The sequence below is a fragment of the Vulpes vulpes genome, chromosome 15 (assembly GCF_048418805.1).
Source record: "Vulpes vulpes isolate BD-2025 chromosome 15, VulVul3, whole genome shotgun sequence".
Classification (NCBI taxonomy): domain Eukaryota; kingdom Metazoa; phylum Chordata; class Mammalia; order Carnivora; family Canidae; genus Vulpes; species Vulpes vulpes.
Genome location: NC_132794.1, coordinates 33,568,974 through 33,592,996, shown reverse-complemented (window position 1 = coordinate 33,592,996; position 24,023 = coordinate 33,568,974). Strand labels below are relative to the sequence as shown.

Genomic DNA, 24,023 nt, shown 5'->3' with positions numbered 1-24,023 from the left:
ATTTCTGTTGACAAATTAAAAACAAAAATACATTTTTCTTTAGTTAAAAATGAAATTTCATTAAATTAAATGAAATTTAATTTGATAGGTGAGGGGTTTTTTTAATTTTTAAAAATGGAGTAGGTAGATATTACCTGCTTTCCAACAGCAGCAGCTTCAATAGAGTATCTTATTTTTCAAAATGTTATTTTTATCATAATTTAAGACTTTGTCCTTTTATTCTACATGCTATATCTTCTTCATAAAAGAAAAAGTCTAAAAGTATCTTCTGTCTTCAAGGTCAACCTGCTGCCTGAATTGAAGTACCCAGATCAAAATGTGTAGTTTTGGTTCATGGTGTTATGTACCATTTGATAGCCACTCAGCTTCAAAGATATGGAATAACTAAGAATTTACAAAATTCTTTAGATTTTTATATTTAAAGACTCCTTAATAATGTCTCCTATTAATTATACATCACTAGTAGTTTTAATAACATCCAGTGGACAAAGCTGTTTATTTGGAAAATCCCAGAACCAGAATCCCAGAATCCCAGAATCTCAGGACCACAAGTAAAAACAACATTTAGACAAATAGGCTTAAATTACAAAATGTAACTTCCTGTAATAAATATTGTTCTATCTGATTATACTTGTTCACCACAAAAATTTGACTGTTTTATTTCATTATAAAGTTCATTGGCAGAGTATGAAACAATCATTAGTTTTTTATTTTAAGGATATTTTCTAGAAACCTTAATATTGGAGCTATCTGTGTAACAAAATTTCCTTAATAAATCTTCATTACTTGATTACAGGGTGAATATTTCAGACAGCTACACCAATTAGAATCCTGATTATTTTGATTGCCAGAAATTCTTAAATGTATATATTATTTAGCCATATATTCAGTTTTTATATCAGACACCTGTGATTTAAATATTTTTAATGGTTTATGATTCATAGCAAAGTCAGCTGCATTTTATTATCTTTTTTCTGGATTGTAGCAGTTTTGTTTTACTTAATAAAAAATACAAGTAAACAAATCCATTTATTTGGCAGTATAGATGACATAATATTAGTTTCTAACAACTTATATGTTAAGAAAGAAGGCTAATAACTAAAATAAGTTACTTCTCATACACATTAGTCTTGGCCTCCAAAGTTTGGCATCACCTTCTAAAATTTAGCATCTAACTCTTCCAGGTGTCTGGAAACCAGGCTGCCCTTTGGTTTCTAAGAATAGGCCTTAGAAACCTTGCATCAATGGAGAAATCTTAAAATCAAAGGCCTACCTTGCCTGCTAGAACTCACTAGAATAAAACTATGCTCCTAAATTCTGCTTTATATTTTTATGGAACTCTAATCAACGGGATATATCAACTGTGTTATGGGCTGTCTGATGACATTTTAAGGTAGAAGAAGTAAATTGCCTTTTTTATTGTACCCTTTGCCAGACATTTTCACACTTTGATCAAGGCAAACCATACAATTGATGATTAAGTTCATTTATTACCACGGGGCATGTTGAGTTATGTTTCTAATTCAGTCATACTTTGGAATACATCATAACCTTTCTTCTTCTCAGCACCCCCCTCAAAGAAGGAAAAATGAATTGATGGGTACAGAATTTGAAAATTATGTTAGTGGAAATAGTAATAAACGTCTCTCAAAAACCTGTGTTTCTACTGTGTTCCTTAAACTTGTTCTGGTGTCCTCTTTAAAAGGCAAATCTTAGATTCAGTGAACTAGTTCATTCAGGTACAGGCTTCTTGACTTCATTGTCCATGTGATGCTGGAAGGTAGCATGTAGAGCACAGCCTCAACCTGGACTCCTTACATATTTAGATATTTTTTAAAGATTATTTCCTTATTTTAGAGAAAGAGAGAAGAGTGAGAGAGGGAGAGGGAATCTCAAGCAGATCCTTGCTGAATGCAGAGCCCAAGGGGGGCTTAAATCCACCATCCTGAGACCATAACCCAAGAAAACCAAGAGTGGGAGGCTTAACTCACTGAGCCACCCAGGCACTAACATGTTTAGATTTTTAATATGTATTTTAGATTCTTCCACTGGGTTTTGAAATCTGAATACCCATGAGAGAAAATGACTTTAGAAGTTTTCTCCAGTAACCTATACTAAGTATTTTGGGATTATATAATATATCTTAGGCTGTGCTTCATGCAGAAAAGAGTATAGCACAATTAAGATTGCTATTCTTAGAAATGCCTGCCTGCAAGATTGGCCCCTAGCTAGCCACTGGGGACTTGAATTTGGAGAGGGTTCTTGCCATTCCCAGTACTGTGAGAACAGTGATTCACTGTACCTAAACACTTAATACAAACAGTATGTCTTATGCCAAACACCCAGGTTCCTTCTAGGAATCTAGATTTTGATATTGCTAAGGCAGAGGATACCCAGTCACCAGCTTCCAATAAAATTACTAGGAACTGAGTTTCTAATGAGTTTCCCTGGTAGGCATTTCACAAATGTAACAGTTTGTTGTTGGAAGGCTGAAGTGTGACTCCATCAGGAGAGGACTCTTGGATGCTTGTGTCTAGACTCCTCTGAACGTTGCCCCATCCTTGTGCCCTTTCTTTTGCTTATTTTGCTCTTTATCCTTTTGCTATAATAAATCATAGCCATGATCACAAGTATATGCTGAGTCCTATGTGTCCTGTTAGTGAATCCTGAACCTGGAGGTTCTGAAGACCCCTGGCATAACCTTCCTCTTGTATTTTAAGTTCAGTAACCTAGGATAAAATATTTATATAATAGTTAATACACTGTCTATATTATGTTGGACGTTTACATAGTGTAAGAAGCAAAGGGTGGGGAAGCTACATCTTCATTCCAATGACAATATAGGCTCCATGACCTACTGTTTTTCAAGTTTGAGTTCCAGATTGTGTCCATGAAAGGTCTGGTTATTTTATAGACTCAAATCTCAGTCTTCCTGGTTCTGTCTTGTTTAGATCTCTAAAGTTCTCATTTTGTACAAGCAATCTGTGTTTTCAAGTTAGTTTCATCAGGATACTGTGTTTACCAAGAGTGAATTAGTCAGTCTAGATTTATCTGGTAAGATGGTAAGAGACACAAAACTGGGATCACAGAACTATTGAGTACATATTTATGAGTCTGTCTTTCCCCCTATTTCCTGCACTAGTAATTTATTTTTTTCTGAATCAATAAAAGTTAATTATAAAATATTACTCTTATAAGACTAATTGTTGTTGTTACTTAACTCTTCTTAATAAACTAATTTTAGAAAATGTATATAACCAGAGGATTAATATTTTTGACTTTTACTATTTATTTGCTGCTAACAACTTCAAAATTTTAGGTCTGATTTTTTTTTTCCTCTGAATGTGTTTCCTGATATTTTGTTATAAAAAATAAAGCTTTCTAGATTTTATTTCTTTACTGTTTTTGTTCTAGATAGTTTGGCCTCCCATAAAATTTTATATGTCTCTTTCTGTCTTTACAGATAATGCAGCTATTTTATGCTTCACCCATGATTTAAAAGATATAATAAAATGAATAATTTTGAAAGCAGTACAAATTTGATTCATTCCTATCAATTCAATCTTACAGTAATTTTTTTCCAGGATTATTAATATGGATTAGACATTGTTTCAGGTTAAGAACATTTTAAGCTCTCACGTGTAAGATTTAGTATTTTTTTAACCCATTAGATTTCCAAAATTTGGATGTTCCTTTGTCATTGTTGTTTCTTTTCAGATTATCACAGGGAATTGTTTTCTTGTTTATCCATGCCAAGAATCTGTCTACTCAGCTAAATATGTCTTTTTCTTTTAATACATTGAGCTTTTTTTGGTCAAGAAGAGAACACATTTTGTAGTGATAGGAATGAATAGGTCATTAATAATGCTGCCTATAATCAACTAAATGATATTGGGCAATACTTTCTTTTCAGTTATTAAGTTTACATTATCCCCCTTTTTTTGTTTATATTGTATTCCACTATCGTTGGCTCTTTTTTTTTTTTTCTTTTATCTTTGTAGATATTAGGACACAGTTTTTACATTTAAATCTGTGTCTAGTCTACCTAGAAAACTTTAAGTCCATAATATTTATATTATAAATTGATAGCAACTGTCCATAAGCCCAAGCTAGTGTATAAAAGAGTAAATAGGGCTGGAATTGGTAAACATGGAGTGACAGAGACTGGGAAGAGTTGGCATTCAAAGGGAGGATTTGAAGTACTGTGCAAGGTAGACAAAACAGTAGTACATGCCACATTAGGCCCAGAGACAGTTTGTGACCTCTGGTTTACACATTCACATCTTCATTCATTTACCCAAGATATATAGTATTTAAATAGATTTTGTTCCTACTCTTGGGTATTTATGACTAAAAATATCTTTCCATTTACCTTTCAGAGTTATAATATACATTACCAGTTGAATAATCAAATTAGAAAAGTATGTTCTTTTCAAAATATTGTTTACTAAGGATTATTGATATGCTTCTGGAGTACTCCCATAGCAACTTTGTTTAAAACATATAGACATGCTTCCTTTCTATTTTACTGTGAACCAAAATGGCTCTAAAAATAAGTTTTTTAATTTAAATAAACCTTCAAAAACTATGTAGATGGTAGAAAGTCCTATACAAATAAATTAATTTTGATTATGTTCAGTTGTGGAATACCTCTTTGTTTTTATTAGTTTCTTTTTGGTAAACATTTTTTTGTTGTTGTTTTTGTTGTTTTTCCCTTAATTCCTAAATGAATATGCATTCGTAGAAACATTAGCAAGCAAATTCTACCTTCATCATGACTTGGACCTAGCAATCTAAAACCTCCTCACTACCTTTTCGGATCTACTGGATTGCTTGTATTTCTGTTTTTTCATTTATTTATTTTTTTATTTCAGTAAGTTTGCAAAAGTCAAAGTAACTTATTTAAAGCAGTTAATTATGAACAATTCATCTTTTCCCAAAGTTTGCATTTACTCTTCTGAAGTTGATTGTGTTGACTTAATATCCACTTATGTAAGATTGCTCTTTAATTTATGGAAGGTTTAAAAAATACATAAATTTTAACTGGGTTAAAGATTTGTGTTTGCTATAACTGCTTTGTCATTAAACTAAATGAGGTATTAAAGTCTTAAAACCAGAGTTATAATAAGATAGAGAATTCAACCATAGCTGTATGACTAAAGAAAATACTAATTGATAATGCCTTCTTTTCAATTGTCCAAAATAGGCTTGTTTTGTGTGGTGTTTTAATTGACTTATAACAGTTCCTTGTTTTCTTTCTGTTTTTATGGATGTAGGACTCTTTAACTTGATAAACTTGTTACTTTAGTACTCAAGTGTGTTTTAGTAATTAGGTTCCTTTTTCTTTATCCTCACAAAACATAATAGTCTAGTAAATGTACTATTGGTTATCATGTGGTTGACTTTAAGTCTTTTTTTAAATTTTTTATTTTTAATGTATGCTTGAAATTGTAGAATGAGGAAATATCTTAAGCAAACATTGAAGGTAGTTTTTCTAATGATAATGAAATTATATTTTCTAAAAGGAGGAACTATGTAACTACATATGTAACCATATGTAACATATGGTTATGTTGCATGAAAAATCTTGATAAAAATTTAGAGATAAGTAACAGTCTTTTTTATTGCTGTTGTTGTAAGCAATACTATGTAGTAATCACTGCATGGTTGCTGAGGACACAGCATTGAACAAGAGAGTCCCTGTACTTTGAACCAAACTTACACATTTTTTCAGCCTTTCTTTGATATCAAGTGATTTTGCAACTAAAGAAATTTAATAACCTCTTAGAATGAATTTCGTCAAACAAATGTAATAAATAATAGCTTTCTAGTTTTTATATATTTCCTTGAACATCATGATTACTAAGATATTTATAATCATAATTAATATTCTTTGCAAACAATGTATAACAATCAAAGAAACCACTATATACAATGTTTATTTTTTTATTTTTTTATTTTTGTATAATGTTTAAATATTTTTTTCTAATATTTTAGCTGGGAAGTTTTAAGATTCCTTCTGTCAAACATAAGATGGTGGTTAGAAGAATATTACTTTGATGGATTTCGTTTTGATGGTGTTACATCTATGCTCTATCATCACCACGGAATGGGTAGGTAGCCTGATATATTACAGATGCAACTAATGATTTCATTTTTTGTTTTTATCTTTTTTTTATTGGAAGATTAAAACTAGATTTAGAGTTCAGTTGCAGATTTGCAATGACCATTATTGTTGGCTTGATTTTTATTAGTTCCATTGTGTATGTCCTTTCTCTAGTGACTTCTAATCCTTTTTGGCAAGAGGTTGGATATAAATGCATTTTATAAGTAAATAAATGATAATGCTTTCTTTGAAATATATCTATTTAATAATATGTTATCCTTAATATGTAGCTCTCCTTTAAAAATGTGTTTTTTTTTATTTTCTTCTTAAATATAATTAACATACAGTGTTAGATTAAAAGTTTACAAAATAATGATTCCACAATTCTGTACATTACTCAATGTTCATTTAAATAAGTGTATACTTAATCCCCTTCACCTATCCATCCCCACACCTACCTCTCCTTTGGCAACTATCAATTTATTCTGTATATTTAAGAGCCTGGTTTTGTTTGTCTCTTTTTTCTTTGTTCATTTGATTGGTTTCTTAAATTCTACATATGAGTGAAATCATATGGTATTTGTATTTCTCTGACTGACTTATTTCACTTAGCATAATAGTATCTAGGCTCATCCATGTTGTTGCACATGGCAAGATTTCACTCTTTTTATGGCTGTGTAGTATTCCATTTTACGTGTGTGTGTGTGTGTGTGTGTGTGTGTGTGTGTGTGTAATCACAATTTCTTTATTCACCTCTGGATGGACACTTGTGTTACTTCCATATCTTGGTTATTATAAGTAATGCTGCAATAAACATAGGGGTGCATATATCTTTTTGAATTAGTGTTTTTGTATCCTTTGGGTAAATAGTAGTAGAATTACCAGATGATATAGCAGTTCTATTTTTAATTTTGGGGGGAGCCTTCATACTGTTTTCCACAGTGGCTGCACCAACTTACGTTCCCACCGACACTGTACAAGGGTTCTTTTTCTCCACATTCTTGCTAACACTTGTTATTTCTTGTTTTTTAATTTTATCATTCTGATGGGTATGAGGTGATATCTCATTGTGGTTTTAATTGGTATTTCCTTGGGATGCCTGGGTAACTTAGCAGTTGAGTACCTGCCTTTGGCCCAGGGTAGGATCCTGGAGTCCCAGGATCAAGTCCCACATCAGGCTCCCTGCATGGAGCCTGCTTCTCTCTCTTCCTGTGTCTCTGCCTCTGTGTGTGTGTGTGTGTGTGTGTGTGTGTGTGTATGTGTCTCATGAAGAAATAAATAAAATATTAAAAAATAAAATTGGTATTTTCTTGATGATTAGTGTTGACTAATCATGTGTCTGCTGTCTATATGTCTTCTTTGAAATCTTTATTCATATCCTCTGCCCATTTTTAATTGGATTATTTGTTTTTTTTGATGTTAGGATATATAAATTCTTTATATATTTTGGATATTAACTCCTTATCAATACATCTTTATATATTTTGGATATTAACCCCTTATCAATACATCATTTGCATACATCTTCTCCCATTCTTTAGGTTGTCTTTTTGTTTTGTTAATGATTTCCTTCACTGTGCAAAAGCCTTTTATTTGCATATAGTCCCAGTAGTTTAATTTGCTTTTGTTTCCTGCACCAAAGAAGACCTATCTAGAAAGATGTTTCCATGGCTGATGTCAAAGAGATTACTGCCCGTGTTTTCTCTAGACATTTTATGGCTTCAGGTCTCACATTTAAGTCTTTAATCTATTTTGGGTTTATTTTTGTGTATGGTCTAAGAAAGGAGTCCAGTTTTATATTTTCTTGCCTTCTTTGTCATAGATTAATTGACCATAAAAGTGTGGATTTATTTCTGACTCTCTATTATGTTTGTTGATCTCTGTGTCTATTTTTTGTGCCAGTACAGTTGTGTTTTAATTACTACAGCTTTGTGGTAGATATTGAAATGTGAGATTGTGATACCTCCAGTTTTGTTTTCCTTTTTCAAGATTGCTTTGGCCATATGGGGGATTTTGTGGTACTATGCAAATTTAGGGTTATATATTCTAGTTCTGTGAAAAATGCTATTCATGTTTGATAGGAATTTCATTGAATCTGAAGATTACTTTAGATAAAATGTACATTTTAATTTTTTTAAAAGATTTTATTTATTTATTCATAAGAGATTGAAAGAGAGAGAGAGGCAGAGACACAGGCAGAGGGAGAAACAGGTTCCATGCAGGGAGCCCAACATGGGACTCGATCTCAGGTCTCCAGGATCAGACCCTGGGCTGAAGGCAGCGCTAAATCGCTGAGCCACCCAGGCTGCCCCTAGAATAGACATTTTAACAGTACTGTTTCTCCCATTCCGTCAACATGGAATAGCTTTCCATTTGTTTGTATTACCTTTAATTTCTTCCATCATTGTTTTATAGTTTCAGAGTACAGGTATTTCACCTCCTTGATTAAGTTCATTTCTAGGTATTTAATTCTTTTTGGTGCAACAGTATGGGATTGTTTTCTCAATTTCTATTTCTCTTACTTCATATTAAAGTATAGAAACTCAATGGATTCCTACATATTAATTTTGTTTCCTGCAATTTTACTAAATCCATTTATCAGTTCTATTAGTTTTTCGTAGAATCTTTAGGGTTTTCCTGTATATGGTGTGTCATCTGCAAATACTGAAAATGATGAAAAACTGAGAGCTTTTCCTCTAAGATCAGGAACTAGTCAACGATGTCCACTCTCACCTCTTTTATTCAACACAGTACTGGAAGTCCTAGCCAAAGAAATAAAATGTTTTCTAAGTCAACCATGTTTTGCAGCACTCGTAGAATTTGAACATGACATCATTGCAATGAGAACTAAGTAACATAAATAAATAAATAAATAAATAAATAAATAAATAGGAATATTTGTAAATGTGTAGGTCCTTTTGCATATTAAACACTGACAAAAATGTGTATATTTGAAATATAGGTGTTCACAGTTAAAATTAAATTATACATTAATTTGTAGTTAAAGAACATTGATCAGAGATCTTCAGTTTAAGAACTGTTCAAAGAAGTAGGATCACAGATCCTAATCCCTCAGCAGATAATGTGGTGAATAACTATTATTTTTAATGGCCAAATATTTACCAGCAATAACCAATCTGAAGAAGGGACTTTAAACTGAAAATCTTGAAAGGTGGCTGCTAAGGAAAGAAGCTATATTCAAAATGTCCTGTTATCTGCTCTTAATCATGGTGAAATGTTCCTAGGAAAGAAGTTGTATCATCTATAAAACATGACAGGTTTCACTGGTAGCTTTGAGTTTGGAGAGAAGCTGACTTAAAGGATGAAGAAGGAAAGCATGGCAAAGATCAAGAAAGAGCCTCTCCTAGATTTTAACACCTGCAATATCCCTGTAGAAACTTTCTCTTCTGAGGCCTTAGTATTTCCCAGGGAATTGTGTAGTTAGAGGAATGAACCAAAAAAAAAAAAATAATAAAAGAGATAAAGCAATTAACATCAAGACACAAACTGTTCAATGTATAAAATTTAGTGATAAAGAGAAGTTCAGCAGGTGACAGAGAAAGCAATCTACCTGTGTGGATGAAAACAGTGGCTGAACTCATACTTTTCTATTGCCAAAAGCAATGTCTACAAAATTCTTAGGAAACAAAATTTGAATCAAGAATTTGATAATTGAATTGCTATTCAGATATTAATTTGAAAGAACTTGAGGAATAAAACTTCCATAATTATATTTGAGAATATCATTTAGTGATGAGATCCAGCAAACTGAAAAAAAAAAAAGTGAGTCAAAATAAAAAATTTGGTATAGGGAAACAGGAGGAAGAAGGCAGGTGTTGGACACTAATTTGATTTAATTAAAAGTGAGTAAACAATTCAAAGAATTGAAAGTAAGTAGTATAACCCCATTAAGTGCTAAGCAACCAAAATTAGGTGTGGGAAGGGAAGGCAGAAGAAAATTGGGAAGATGTTAAAATTTTTTTCATATAGTAAATCTGCATTGCATAAATTGAAGCACATATTTAAAAAATATAAAGTATTTCTCAATGTTATGATGGTTTTCATATTTGCCTTTCTTTACTTCAAAGGGATCTAATAGTAGCCAGCTAATAACATTAAAATCTCCTGACCCAAAAAGAAAAAAAAAAAGTTTCTAAAAATTGAAATCTAGAACTCCCTTTGGTATCATTTCATTTTTTTGTTGTTATTTTAAAATTACATTAAAATTTTCAATTAAAATGCCTGTGTTTGCTTTTGAAAAACAAAACTTGACCTGCAGGATTATCTGAAATCTGAATGTTTGATATGTAGAACTTTTCTAAGCTAGAACATATATTTGCTGATGATAATATTTCATGATATTAAGGCTTAAGGCTCATTACACTTTGCTATGATAACAAAACAGATCTCAACAAGCCGATTGGTGGGGGTATTTATGCTAAGTTAAGACTTGAAAGTTTAAAAAATGCATCTATATTGATTTTCTGTTTTCTAGGTGAAGGTTTTTCAGGTGATTACCATGAATATTTTGGACTTCAAGTAGATGAAGATGCCTTGGTTTATCTCATGTTGGCAAATCATTTGGTTCACACGTTATATCCAGATTCTATAACAGTAGCCGAGGTAAAGCCATGATCATCTCTACCCTCTGACCCCCTTTAATATAGAACATTTTGTTGGCATACAGTATTTGAGCGATTAATCTCTTGTTGTCAATAATTGCATAACTGAAATTATAGCCTCACTATAGTGCAGCTATCTTGTATGAGTGGCACATTATTTAGAATTCAGTGTTTTCTTATTATGAGATAGTGTGCACTAATTACTTGTTATCATTCCATTGTTACAAAAAAAAAAATGCCAGTGGTTAGAAAGTAAAATATCCTAATCAGTGGACAGGTCCTTTCACTGTGAGACCTTCAGCAGAGAAAATAATTGAATATTAATGTGTGTCTATTTATTTATTTATTTTTCCTTTTCTGGTTTAATCATTAGAGATGGCATGGCTCACTGCCTGCAAGCTTCTCTGAAGTCTCTCTTGTTCTGATGCGATTACCTTTCTTGTTTACGTTATTGCTCTTGGATTGCCAAATGTTCACTAGTTATTCATGATTACTGAAGTTTCATGATTAACTGTCCCAAAGCTGCACTGTAATGATATAATTCAGTATATGCATAATTGACAATTCCCCTCTTGGTGATAAATGTGATAAATTAAGAAGTTTGTTAAATGCTTATGCTAATTTAGATTTCGTTCTAAAATCCCTCTGGTTTTCTGAGTCCTCTTACTAGAAATTATTATTAAAATTGAATTTAGTGTGTTAAAACTGTTCTGTACAAAGTGTAGTGGTTGGCATATGAAAATAGCAAGAATATTGTTCAAAGAGTCATAGTTCAGTTGTATTTGCACATTGTCGACATTTAGTTCATGGGAATGAAAAGTAGTAGTGACAAATCTCCCTTCTGTGGTATTTATTATTTGTATAGACTTTTTTCTATACATCTTTTCTCAAAACCCTGACTCTTCAACTAGGTGGAATGATTTCCTTGTTTATCCCTGGATAGAGAGCAGTTATTTTCTTTAGACATTTGTCTTCTAAATATACTCTAGGAACAGAGAAATGGACCCTAAATTTCTAGAATAAATTCTTGTACAGAATTATAAAAAACACAATTATAATAACATTTTGATAAACCTGTATTATTCTACCCTCTGTACTTCCCTACATTTGGTCATATCTTTTTTTTTTTGGTCATATCTTATATCTCACTAATTACTTTATGTACCGAAAATCTTTTAATGTCAGAGTGTATTTTAAACTTTTATTCTGTCTTTTCTATATTTTTATCTGTCAAACATCAAAAAAACTTTTGTCAGTTATATTTATGACAATTCAAAGCAGAGACAGTATAAATGAAAATTTACCTCAAACAATTAATGACAGTACAAATCAAAAGTGGGTACTGGAGAAAAAGAAGCAATTATTTAATACATGAAACTTAAAATTGTTACATTGATCTTTCCGTTCATTTCAAGTAAAATACTTTCATCATCTAGGGAGCCTTGTCTGATTATCAGTGTTTCTACCAATGAAACTTTGAGACTTTAGCCTACTTTATATTACTTGGTTTTAGCTTTTTTTTTTTTTTTTTTTAACAAGATGTGTCTTCAATTTATTCTACTTAAATTGAAAACTACTTCAATTTCAGTACATCACTTTTCTGTCTAGTGGGAGTCTCTTCAATGTGAAATTGATCCTCATGAACTTTTTTTTAAGAAAGGAATGTGGTATATAACATAAGTAATTTATATAAAGTCCTATAGTAGAAATTTAAATTTATTTATAATGACAATTACTAAAATTGAAGACTTTTTTTCTGGAATGTATCTACCATTTCCCATGGTTCTCTTTGCTACATTAATTAAAAATATTTTTTGATTGATATTTTCTTTCCCTTTTGGAATAGTCATAGCAAACCTTAGATATTAAAAAAAAAGTATTTCAACTTTGTTTGGAACACATAATCATTTTTATATGCTATGTTGGTAGGTATTGAATTTTTTATATTTAAAGTATATTTATTTTAGTGACCTTTATGTTCACCTTTTTTTCCTTTTTTTAAGATTTTAAAAGAAAAGTCATTAACTCTTCTCTTTCAAAAGAGAGCTATAAATGTCTCATGTGCGTTAACAGAGTAACTTTCTAGGATTCAGACAAGAGTCAAGACCATTTGGTGTCCACAAATATTTTTTTAATTTTTTTGTTTTTAGCTATCAAAGTATTTCCTAAAAATACCTTTAAAACAAATATAGAAAGCTCCTTAAGGTTTTTTGAGAAAAATTATCTTGGTCTTTAATACTAGCCTATCACCAGTCTTAGGAAAAGTCTTCTGGGAAGGCGTTTTGTCTAAATTACACGAGAGCCTGATATTTAATACATATTCAACTAGTTTTTATAAAGAATCAAACTAAATGCCTACTATATTAGTGAAAATGTGACATATTTGGTGGATATAATCTCATTTACATTTTTTTCTTTTAAGCATTCATCCTTTTCACTTTTTTGTCCTTTTTTCAGTTATAAACTATGAAGTGCTATGTAGAAATAAGATATTATTGACAAATATTTCACTTTCTTACTAATATATTCTATTATGCACTGTATTTAAATGTCTCTCTCTTTCATTAGAAAACAATTAAATTATTTTAGAAGTCCAAAGAGGTCATATACTTCTTTTTTCTAGCTCTTCTGTGTGAAGAGTTTGGGGATGGTGTTACAGATGAAGAAGCATTTGAGTCAAGTTTCAAAGAGCTCAGAGTGTGTGACAGTCTTTTATAGAAAGTAAGGATAATAATACAAGGAAGAGTTTGGGCAGTGACATGCATAGAAGAGCTTGTGACAAGCACAGGAAAGAGTAAATATTTAAAAGTGAGTGATATATTTAGTACTTGAAATATAGCAGTAGAAATTATTGTGGAAAGATATAGATCTCTCCATTGTGCTTTCTGTGTACCTCAGTTAACAATTGTAACAACTATATTACATTATCATCTCATGATAATGAATGTGTATATGTTTATTTTGGTTCTAGTTTATGAATCCCAAAGGTCAAATATCATGTCTTATTTACCTTTAAATTCCTGACAGTGCCTTTACTCACTCACTCAAAAAATTTTATTGAGTTCCTGCTTTATTTCAGGCACTCTTCTACTACTCTGAATTCTTGGCATATATCAGTAAACAACAATAGCAACAACCACAAAACCCTTGCTTTGTAGATCTTACATTCTAACAGCCAGTAAGGAGGCAGATAATCAAATAGGAAATTATATCATCAGTACTTAAAGCATGATTGTTGAATTGAATCTTTAGCTAAAGAATTTGAGGTTTTGATTTTTGGGCTGTTGGAAGTTATTGATGGGCAGTGATAGGGCACGGTCTCATAAATTGTTAATTTGTTAATTTGAGCCTCCTGGGAGGCTCAGTTGATTAAGTGTCCCACTCTTGATTTTGGCTCAGGTCATGATCTCAAGGTGGTGAGATTGAGCCCATGTGGGGCTCCATGCTTAGTGGGGAGTCTGCTTCTCTCTCTTTCTCTCTCCCCTTCTCTCTCTGTACCACCCCTCCCCCCAGCTTGTGCTCTCATGCTCTCTCTAAAGTAAATAAATAAATCTTTAAAAACAAGAAATGTTAATTTGGCTGCGGTTTGGGTGAAAGGAAATTGGAGATGGGGAATTGCATTTAGAAGCATAATGGTCGGGATCCCTGGGTGGCGCAGCGGTTTAGCGCCTGCCTTTGGCCCAGGGCACGATCCTGGAGACCCGGGATTGAATCCCACATCGGGCTCCCAGTGCATGGAGCCTGCTTCTCCCTCTGCCTGTGTCTCTGCCTCTCTCTCTCTCTCTCTCTCTCTCTCTCTCTCTCTCTGTGACTATCATAAATAAATGAAAATTAAAAAAAAAATTAAAAAAAAAAGAAGCATAATGGTCTAAGTAAGGAGTAATGAAGGTTAAATAAGACAGTGGCAATAGAAATGAAGCAAGGGAAAAGGATTTATTTGAGAGATATTGTAGAGTTAGAGTTGCTAATATGTGGCTCATATTTCACCATAGTTGCTGGTATAATATATTTTTGCTACATCTGGGGTTTTACACCATCTTTTTTTTTTTTTCCTCTTGTGTGTTTTTTCGATTATCAGTAATCTAGTGGTAGCATGACAGAGGAAGAAGACACTCTGTCAAGTGGCCTGACATCTGAGTCCTGACTCTACCATTGAGACACATACCTTTAAAGATCCCTTCACCTGAGTGAGCTTCAGTTTCTGTATCTTCTAGATGAAGAGGATCCCCCAGATCACCTTAAGACCCACTTCAAGTATAGCTGACTATAGTGAAAGCCATCTTATTGCTTCATTCTTAATGTACTGTCTTCTTTTAATCTCCTCAGAAGCTAGGTGCTCACAAAATACACTCCATGTCAGTACTATATACAAAGAGAATAAGTGTTACAGATAAATTCCACGTGCATTTTTGTGTTTGATGAAAGCAATAGGAAAATGTTCAGACAGTAGCTCAAAAATAAGTCTAAAAAACTGTATTTTAGCAGTAATCGTCTTACTCTTTTGTGTCTACTTTATGATACTAAGAAAAAGAAAAAAAAAATTGCCTCATGAGATTGAAGCTATCCTTACTTGGAAATGAGATATACTATACTCTGGTTTCTCTTCAGATCGAATAAATCTTTTGCCTTTTACTGTCATAGTTGAAACTACCATCACAATTATCCTGCTGAAACATTCCAAAAATACATGCTCCCATTTACTGTTTTTATTTATTGGCCTAGAATTTACCGTCAGAGGAATATTTAGCAAGAATCTGAGCGATATGAACTGATAATGCTGGTGTATTTTGTTTCAGGATGTATCAGGAATGCCAGCTCTCTGTTCTCCAATTTCCCAGGGAGGGGCTGGCTTTGATTATCGATTAGCCATGGCAATTCCAGATAAATGGATCCAGGTAAGATTTCATATGATTTATTTTTCCTGTAAATACTATGTATTATGTTGGTTTATTTATTATGTCTTTGATTTATCTTATAATTTGTGGTCATTGGTTATAAATATTATTAACTATTCTAATTGAAATATTAAATCTTCCCATTAGTGTGTTGATTCTTGTGCTCTTTAATAAGGTACTTAAAGTTCTAAAGGTTCTAGTTTAAAGTATTCATACTTGAGTTATTCAGGCAAGGGAAAAATATTAATATAATGTTTAGCTGTGTACATGGAATTGTGCAATTATCAATGAAGTTTTATGAAACTTTAGTGCTCTGTTTTAAATACATTAAACATCATTAAGGCATCCATTTCTGCTCCAGATCATCAGTGTAGAAGTTACTCCTTAATTCCTACTACTTGCTTCATAGTATTTGTTTTCCTCAACAGATTTGGATTCATCTACTCCTTTATTTAACTTATAGAAATTCTTACCATGTGTCAAGCCCTAGGAATGAATACATTATACTTTGCATATAATTTCTAATGCAATTTTATTAAATTTAATGACGCTTAAGTACCATGGATTATATTTTGTTTTATTTAATATTTGCCTAAAAGACCAATGTTGTTATATAGACTTAGATTTGACATAGAACATTTCTGAGTGGCTATGTCCATAATCATAGTATGAATATGTATAAGGAAATATCCCAGTGTGGGCTGTGACTGGGGAATAATTCTAGGTTGATGTACACCTTGAAATATTCTTCAATTTGCACAAAAATACCATGATCTTCAGTTCTCTCACCTTGGTTTAAGGGTCTTTACCCACCATCTTTTAGGATTTCTAATCTTCCATGCAGACTTTTTTCCCTTCACAAGAGCCAAATCTTCCTTTTATCACCTCCTACTGAAAAGCCTTTACCAGTTTTTGTGCAGATTCAAGAATATTTCCTTTTCTGAACAATGATGACAGTTGTTTAAAAAATAAAATTAATTTAACTTATAAAACATTTTTGTACCTTTTATCCTTAAGGTACTGAGTTAGTACCTCATACGAATGGAAAAATGTATTGTCCTATGTTTAGGATATGACCATCATGTCTTGTTAGATCATGAATTCTCTGAAGACAGATGTCATCTTCTGTTTTATGTAATTATTTAAAAATCTTTTTGTATCACCAAAGCAGGAAACTCAGTTAATAAGACAAGAGATAACTAAAATAATATTTTTTAAAAATTCCATGATTTCCTCTACTTTTATAATTTGTACATTTAAAAAGATAATTCCATAAATAACTGTTGTTTCTCCAAATGTCAGTAAAGCACACAAGAGTATCAATCCAAATGATAGCTGTACTCAGAATGTATATGCTAATCATTGTGATCTACCCATAGGGTCTGAGTTAGATTTGAACGCTAAATTTCATTCATGTTCTTGTTGTTCAAAAACAAATTATTTACCACTTTCTACTTCTATTAGTTCAAAGTCAGTAGTTTGGAATATTGTATTTAATCATATTTAATCACTTACTGAACAAATACTTGCCTATCTAAAATATGCCGAATTTGTAGCATCTCTTTTCATTTAGTTGATCATTTTTATTATCTACCTTTTATCACCTTTTTATGTTAAATTAAGTATTTAATTGAATTCATTAACTTAACCAAATATTTATTAAGCATTTTGTATTTTTATGATATAAAATTTCTTTATTAAGCTTTTTATATTAAGGTAATTGTAGATTCCCATGTAGTTAGTTGTAAGAACAGTTGTAATACAATGAGATCTGATACCCTTTACCAGCATTTTCCAATGGTAACGTCTTGTAAAGTTATGGTATAGTCTCACATCTATGATACCGACACCTATACCATTAAAGTATAGAATATTTCCATCACCATAAAGTTCTTTCATATTGTCCCAATCACTTTTTAACTGGCAACCACTAATCTGATCTCCATTTCTGTAATTTTTTTTTTCATTTCAAGAATGTGATATAAATGAAATCATATAATATGCAACCTTTTGGGATTGCCATTTTTCACTCAGCAAAATTCTCTGGAGATTCATATTGGTTGTTGCATGTATCAGTAGTTGATTCTTTTTTATTGCTGAATGATATTCCATGGTATGGATATACCACAGTTTGCCTAATCATTTGCCCATTGTAGACATCAGGTCTGTTTCTAGGTTTTGGCTATTATATATAAATAAAGCTGCTATAAACAAGTGTGTACAGATTTTGTATGGCCATAAATTTTAATTAAGATAAATGCCAAAAAGTGTGATTATTGGGTCATATAGTAGTTGAATATTTATTTGAATAGCTGGATATTTAATTTCTTAAGAAACTACCAAACTTATCCAGAGTAACTATACCATTTTACATTCCCATCAACAATGTTGGAGAGATCCAGTTTCTGTATATCCTTGCACCTATTTTTGTCTTTCTATAATAGGTGTGTAGTGATATCTAACTGTGGTTTTAATTTGCATTTCCTTAGTGGCTTATCTTTTCAGGTGTTTATTTGCCTTCTATATGTCCTCCTTGATGAAATGTCTATTCATATCTTTTGACCATTTTCTAATTGGATCATCTGTTTACTGTGGAGTTTTGAGAGTTCTTTATATAATCTAAATTAAGCTCTTTTGTTGGATATGTGGTTGGCAAATGTTTTCTCCCAGTCTATTGCCTTTTGATCCTGTTCATATAGACTTTGACAGAACAAAAGTTCTTTGTCTATTAAATTTGACAAAGTCCAATTTATCTTTCTTTTTTTCTTATAAAGACCTTTTTTGGTGTCAAGCCTAAGAATTCTTTGACTCTCCTATGTTTTCTATTAAACATTTTATACTTTTATATTTAAATCCATGGTCCATTTTGGATTAATTTTTGTTCAACCAATGTTTAAGACTTAGTTCTTTATTCAAGTTTCTTCCTTCCTTTCTCCTGTTTTGACAACTTATGCCCCCTTTGGAGAAAGATCCAAAGGGGGATCTAATTACCTCTAATTACCTTGGACCTATCCAGGTTATCCAGGATAATCTTTCCATCTCAATGTATTACAGTTTATTCCATCTCTAAAGTCCTTTTGCTTGGAAGACAACATATTCATTCATAGGCTGTGGGCACTAGGATGTGAACATCCTATAGGTGGCCATTATTCTGCCTAACACAGTCGGCTATCTCATGCTCAGTGATTTACACTGTAATTATGAGAGATGGCTAAGCACATCTGAATTCTATAGGGCAAAAATCAGAAAATAAAGATTCAAGAAGGCCTGAACCCCATTTCTCGTATCAAAATCTGCATTAGTTTTGCATTAGTTGCTCTTTGACAAATTACCAGAAACCTAATAACTTAAAACATTACTCAGTTGCTATCTCATGGTTTCTTCAAAGGACATCCATCATATTACCTCCACTGTAGGTAAAGAATTGATTGCACAGAGATGTGAATATGGAGAAGAAGGAATCATGAGGACGATCTAGAATTCTGCCTATTGGAGGGCAGTTGACACTTTGGACAGAGAAATGAACGCATGCAGAAAGAATGTATTAATTAGAAAAGAGAGGTTATTTTTAGGAACAGCTTCCAGGAACATCAGCTTTATAGGATAGGCAGAAGAAGAAAATGCAGGATGCCTAGAGTGGTAAGAAAACAAAACAAAATGATCAAGAGTTTCACACCAGTAGACTAAGAAGAAAAGTCTTTCATAGGAAGGGATGGAGTCAGTACTCTCAACCTGTACAGCAAATAATTGCCTAAGGAAGAGAAATTATTACCTAAGAGACAGTCATCTGCAATCTTGGCAAGGTCTTTGCACCGAAATAGAGCAGAAGCCAGATTGTAGTCTGAGTGTTAACTGAAGTGGAGAAGGAAATGTCTGGTCTGTTAAGATGGTAATTATTTCATGATAATTAGCCTTTAAACTTTGAAATAACAATTGTCATTGTTTAGTTATTATTTTTTTTTAAAGAATGGAACAAAACATTATTCCTGCTAAAATTTTCTTTATTCAAATGTAGCAAGAATATCTCTCCTTTGTGAAAGTTACAGAAAGATACGTGCACAATAACACTTCACTGTGGTCATTAACCAAGAGGTAGCAGTTGTTACAGGGGGAAAAAAGGTCGAAAAAATCCTAAAGTGCAATGATCTGCACAAACAAACATACCCGCACAGACACACCATAACTGTCATTGAATAGTCTGTATAAAAGCTGTGATTTTAGTGAAAGTTTAACCAAAGATATTTTTGCTACATGGGGTGCACTTGTATCTATATGTCAAATAGCTTGAACTGATATGATGAATGCCCTCAGATAGTGATTTAATGTAAGAACAGTAATGGTTTATTCAAATTATTTTCTCTCTTGCATTTAGCTACTTAAAGAGTTTAAAGACGAAGATTGGAATATGGGCAATATTGTGTACACACTCACAAACAGACGCTACCTTGAAAAATGCATTGCTTATGCAGAGAGCCATGATCAGGTAAATGAATATGTGTATAAATTAATTGTATCTCTTTATGTATTTATTAACATATCTAACACAAATATATCTAAATGCAAGTATCTATAGTTTAAAACAGCTAATAGAATTATACCTTTATGTGAAAATTTTTCATATTTGAAAAACATTTTAAAATTATTTTGCAGATCTATAAATTCCAGCTTCAAAATGAAGTACTATTTTTATTCTGCCAAACTGTAATTAAAAAATGGTAAATGACAGTTGCAAGTGTTCTCTTATGTGTTTTCCTTTGTTGTAGCAAGAGGAATATTGGTGCTGATCCAGATTAATTTTAATTTCCATTTTAGGGTTCCTTCTAAAGGTTTTCTTTTATGCTTTTTGACAAGCTTTCATCATTTTTGCCCATAATCACTGAAATCTCTTGCTAAGTAATTACCCTGACCTCTGTTTGTCCAGCTTTGGCCCATCCTTTCTAATGCAGTCTGAGATATTTTCCGAAGAGCAAAGCTCATTTTGTCAACCCAGATCTTTGATTAAATCTTTTCATTCAAGGCTACTCATATTCTGGCCTAAGCCAAAGTTTCTGCCTTCATTCTCTGCTCAACTCCCCAAGCATTTTATTCTTCAATCTGATAAAATTCCCAACCTTTCTTGAATAAGCCAACCTTGTTCCAATCCTGTACTTTCCCACACACCCCTGCAAATGCCTAGTGCCCCTGGGAAGTTTCTATGGAGTCCTGCCACCTTGCTTCAGATGTCATATTCTCCCTCAAGATTTTGTCTAGTTGTATAGGGAAAAGTAGTTGCCTCATCCTTCATGCTTTCATCACATTTAGGCAGAATATTTGTTTCCATTAGCTTTATATTTCCAGCCTTACGTTCAATAAACGTAAGTATTATGTTTATTGGTGACTCTAAGCTGACTCTTGGTTTCAGCTCAGGTCATGATCTCAGGCTCCGTGCTCAGCTTGGAGCCTGCTTGAGATTCTCTCTCTTCTTCTCCCTGCCCCTTTCCCCTCTCCCTGTCTCACACTCTCTCCTTCCTCTCCCTCTCTCTGTCTCTTTCTCAGATAAGTAAATAAAATCTGTAAAAAAATTATTTACATTATGTGTATTAAGAAAATGGAAGCTCAAACAATAAGCCTGTTATTTTTGCAGAAATTGACCATTTAAGGTAAACAGGTAGAGTTTTAGTGTCACCTTGATCTTGGATTTCTAACCTCCAGAACTGTGAGAAATAAATTTCTGTGTTTATATACACCCTTTCTGTGGAATTTTGTTATGGCAGCCCTAGCAGACTGACACACGTACTAATGAAATACAGCTTCAATCTGGCATATAAGATACCACCATGTAAGTGTAGCTCAAAAATAGGCTTCATTGTTAAAGAAGTTTGGAGAGCGCGTATACATGATGTATTTGCTAAATAATTATTAGACAGTACTGGTTCTTGAACAGTTTGTCCTTTCTCTTGTTTTGAATCGTTTAAGTTGGTCCGCGGGCTGTGGGTTATTGTTAAGCTGAATCGTTTGATTATATTCTTATGTGTAAATATGTTTATCTCTTTAATCTATGATCCTATTACAAAATTATTTCGATATTTCTGCTGTATATTTTTTGTATTATTCACTTAATAAACATACATATTTATAATTTTATCAGATTCAAGATTTAAGATGTCAGCAGGTTTAGTTTCTCCTGAAGAGGCTTGCAGATGGCCATCATCTTTCTGTTCTCAAGTAGTCTTTTTTTTCCATGCACAGTCATCCTGGAATTTCTTCCTCTTCATATCAGGAATCCACGCATATTGGATTAAAGTCACAGTCTTAATGACCTTCTTTAATCTTGATGACCTCTTTACAGGTGCTCTCTCTAAATGTAGTCATATCGGAGGTTATGGCTTCAACATGAATTTGAAGAAGGCACAGTTTAGTCCATAACTGTACACATTCACTTTATATGTTTAGATTTAAAATACTTACCTCTAAGAGAACAAAGAGTCTACATTGATAAAGTAAAATAATTTGAACTCAAGTAATACAGATGACGATTACCATCTAATCAAACTCTGAGAATTCTAATGCCCGGAACCATATTCTGAGGCAATTCTTTCTTGGCCCTTAAAATAAGGACAAAACCACAGAATAAGTAGATATTCTTCTAACAGAATATTAAAGAAAAGTCATTTTAATCAAAATTGTTTAGAAATTATAACAGGTTTATAGGTAAAAATATTTTTCTAAAAATTAAAATTATTATAATAGAGTAAGGATATTATGGTTTAATCTTTCTTATATGTTTCACTATATATTATTTTTTGTCAATGAAAAATACTTTGCATTAGTTAGCCAATTCTTAACCATTAATAATTAAGATTTTTAAGAAGGCTCTCTTCTGCTACTCAAGATGTTTCTAAATTACCCATCCTATTTATCAACTGTTACATTTTCATATAAAATAAACTAATTTTAGATCAGGTGCCAAATTCAATGAGAAAGCAAACTTTACATTTTAACAAAAACCTGTCAACCCTCTGCTGAAGGGTAAATAGGGTCCATTTTAGTGTATTTATGTACCTATGTTTTATATATAAATACACATACATAAATATAAATACATATGCATATAAATCATTTTTAAGAAGTCTTCCATTCTTTCAAAACAAACAAAATCATAGTAACACAAACTATTTTAAAATTTATGTAGTATTCTGAACATTATAATAAATATTTATTCCAAATTGAGAAAACTTGAAACATCAGCTCAGGTCTAATATTCAGGTGGCTCTTCTCCTGAGTTTTCACCAAGCTCTTTAAAAATAAAAATATATCTTGAAAATAGATGATGTTGATCTCTGACCAGCTCACCTGATTTTACCACTTCACTTTCTGTGTAGAAAGCAACAATTGGAAAATACCTGAATTTAATACTAATTCAAACACCTCCTACATTCTTTCCCAACTCATGATTAATTACATGTTATTCTAATATAAATCACAACTGCTTAGTACCTATTCTTTGTACTTATCTCAGTGACTTCTATTTCCCTAGGCACTTGTTGGGGATAAGACACTGGCATTTTGGTTGATGGATGCTGAAATGTATACCAACATGAGTGTTCTGACCCCATTTACTCCAGTTATTGATCGTGGAATACAACTTCATAAAATGATTCGACTCATTACTCATGCTCTTGGTGGAGAAGGTTATCTCAATTTCATGGGTAAGTATGAGTTGAACACATATCCCATCTACGTTCAGAACATTAACTAAGATTACATGGGACATAAATCATGTAGAATAGATTGAATTGGCTGTTCAGATTTGAAAATAGAAAATTACAGCCCTGTTTCTTTAATGCACAGTCATATATGACCTGAACAAATTAAATTACTATAAGATCACTGTTATACTAATATATGATAAAAAGCAGTCTGATAAGCTGGCATTTTATTTAATGCTTTTGTCAACCAGTGGAGTGAACTATTTTTAAAACTTAGAATTATTATTCTGAATCTAATCACTAGAGGTTGTTTTATTATTTTAGTATTTGCACATTAAACATAAGAAAGACATAATTGTCATGTCATAACATGTCAAGCTAAGATTATTGGTCTTTGAGGTAATTGTACACTAGTATATTTATATTATAAATGTGAAAAATAAAGCAAAGGAGATATTTATATATATATAATAGGAAAACTATCAAAAGGAGATATTTATATATATATAAATATTTATCATCTTTCAATGGATTTGCTATCTCCTAGGATCACCAAAATTTGTTAATATCCCTAAGCTGTCCAGAAGTGACTTTCCTGATTTGGGAAACTGCACTCTGCTTGCCAGGCTGCAGGCCAAGTTCCCTGAGTGAACTTTGCAGGCATTATATCCATAAGTAAAATCAGCCTCATTTCCTTAAAAGCAACTGGTCC

At 32.2% G+C, this 24,023-nt stretch overlaps 1 protein-coding gene across 5 annotated transcripts in view; it reads left to right on the top strand.

Annotated features, from left to right (window-relative positions):
- The window catches only part of GBE1 (1,4-alpha-glucan branching enzyme 1), a 272,117-nt gene that overhangs the window by 175,244 nt on the left and 72,850 nt on the right, over positions 1-24,023 (top strand). For all 5 annotated transcript variants that reach the window (XR_011997302.1, XR_011997300.1, XR_011997299.1 and 2 more), the window contains exons 8-12: positions 5,998-6,113; positions 10,602-10,729; positions 15,525-15,623; positions 19,996-20,106; positions 23,140-23,311. Coding sequence is in view for 1 of the 5 variants with exons in the window: in XM_025995626.2 (XP_025851411.2) it covers positions 5,998-6,113; positions 10,602-10,729; positions 15,525-15,623; positions 19,996-20,106; positions 23,140-23,311 (626 nt within the window). In the remaining 4 variants the exon portion in view is untranslated. The remainder of the gene's footprint in view (positions 1-5,997; positions 6,114-10,601; positions 10,730-15,524; positions 15,624-19,995; positions 20,107-23,139; positions 23,312-24,023) is intronic.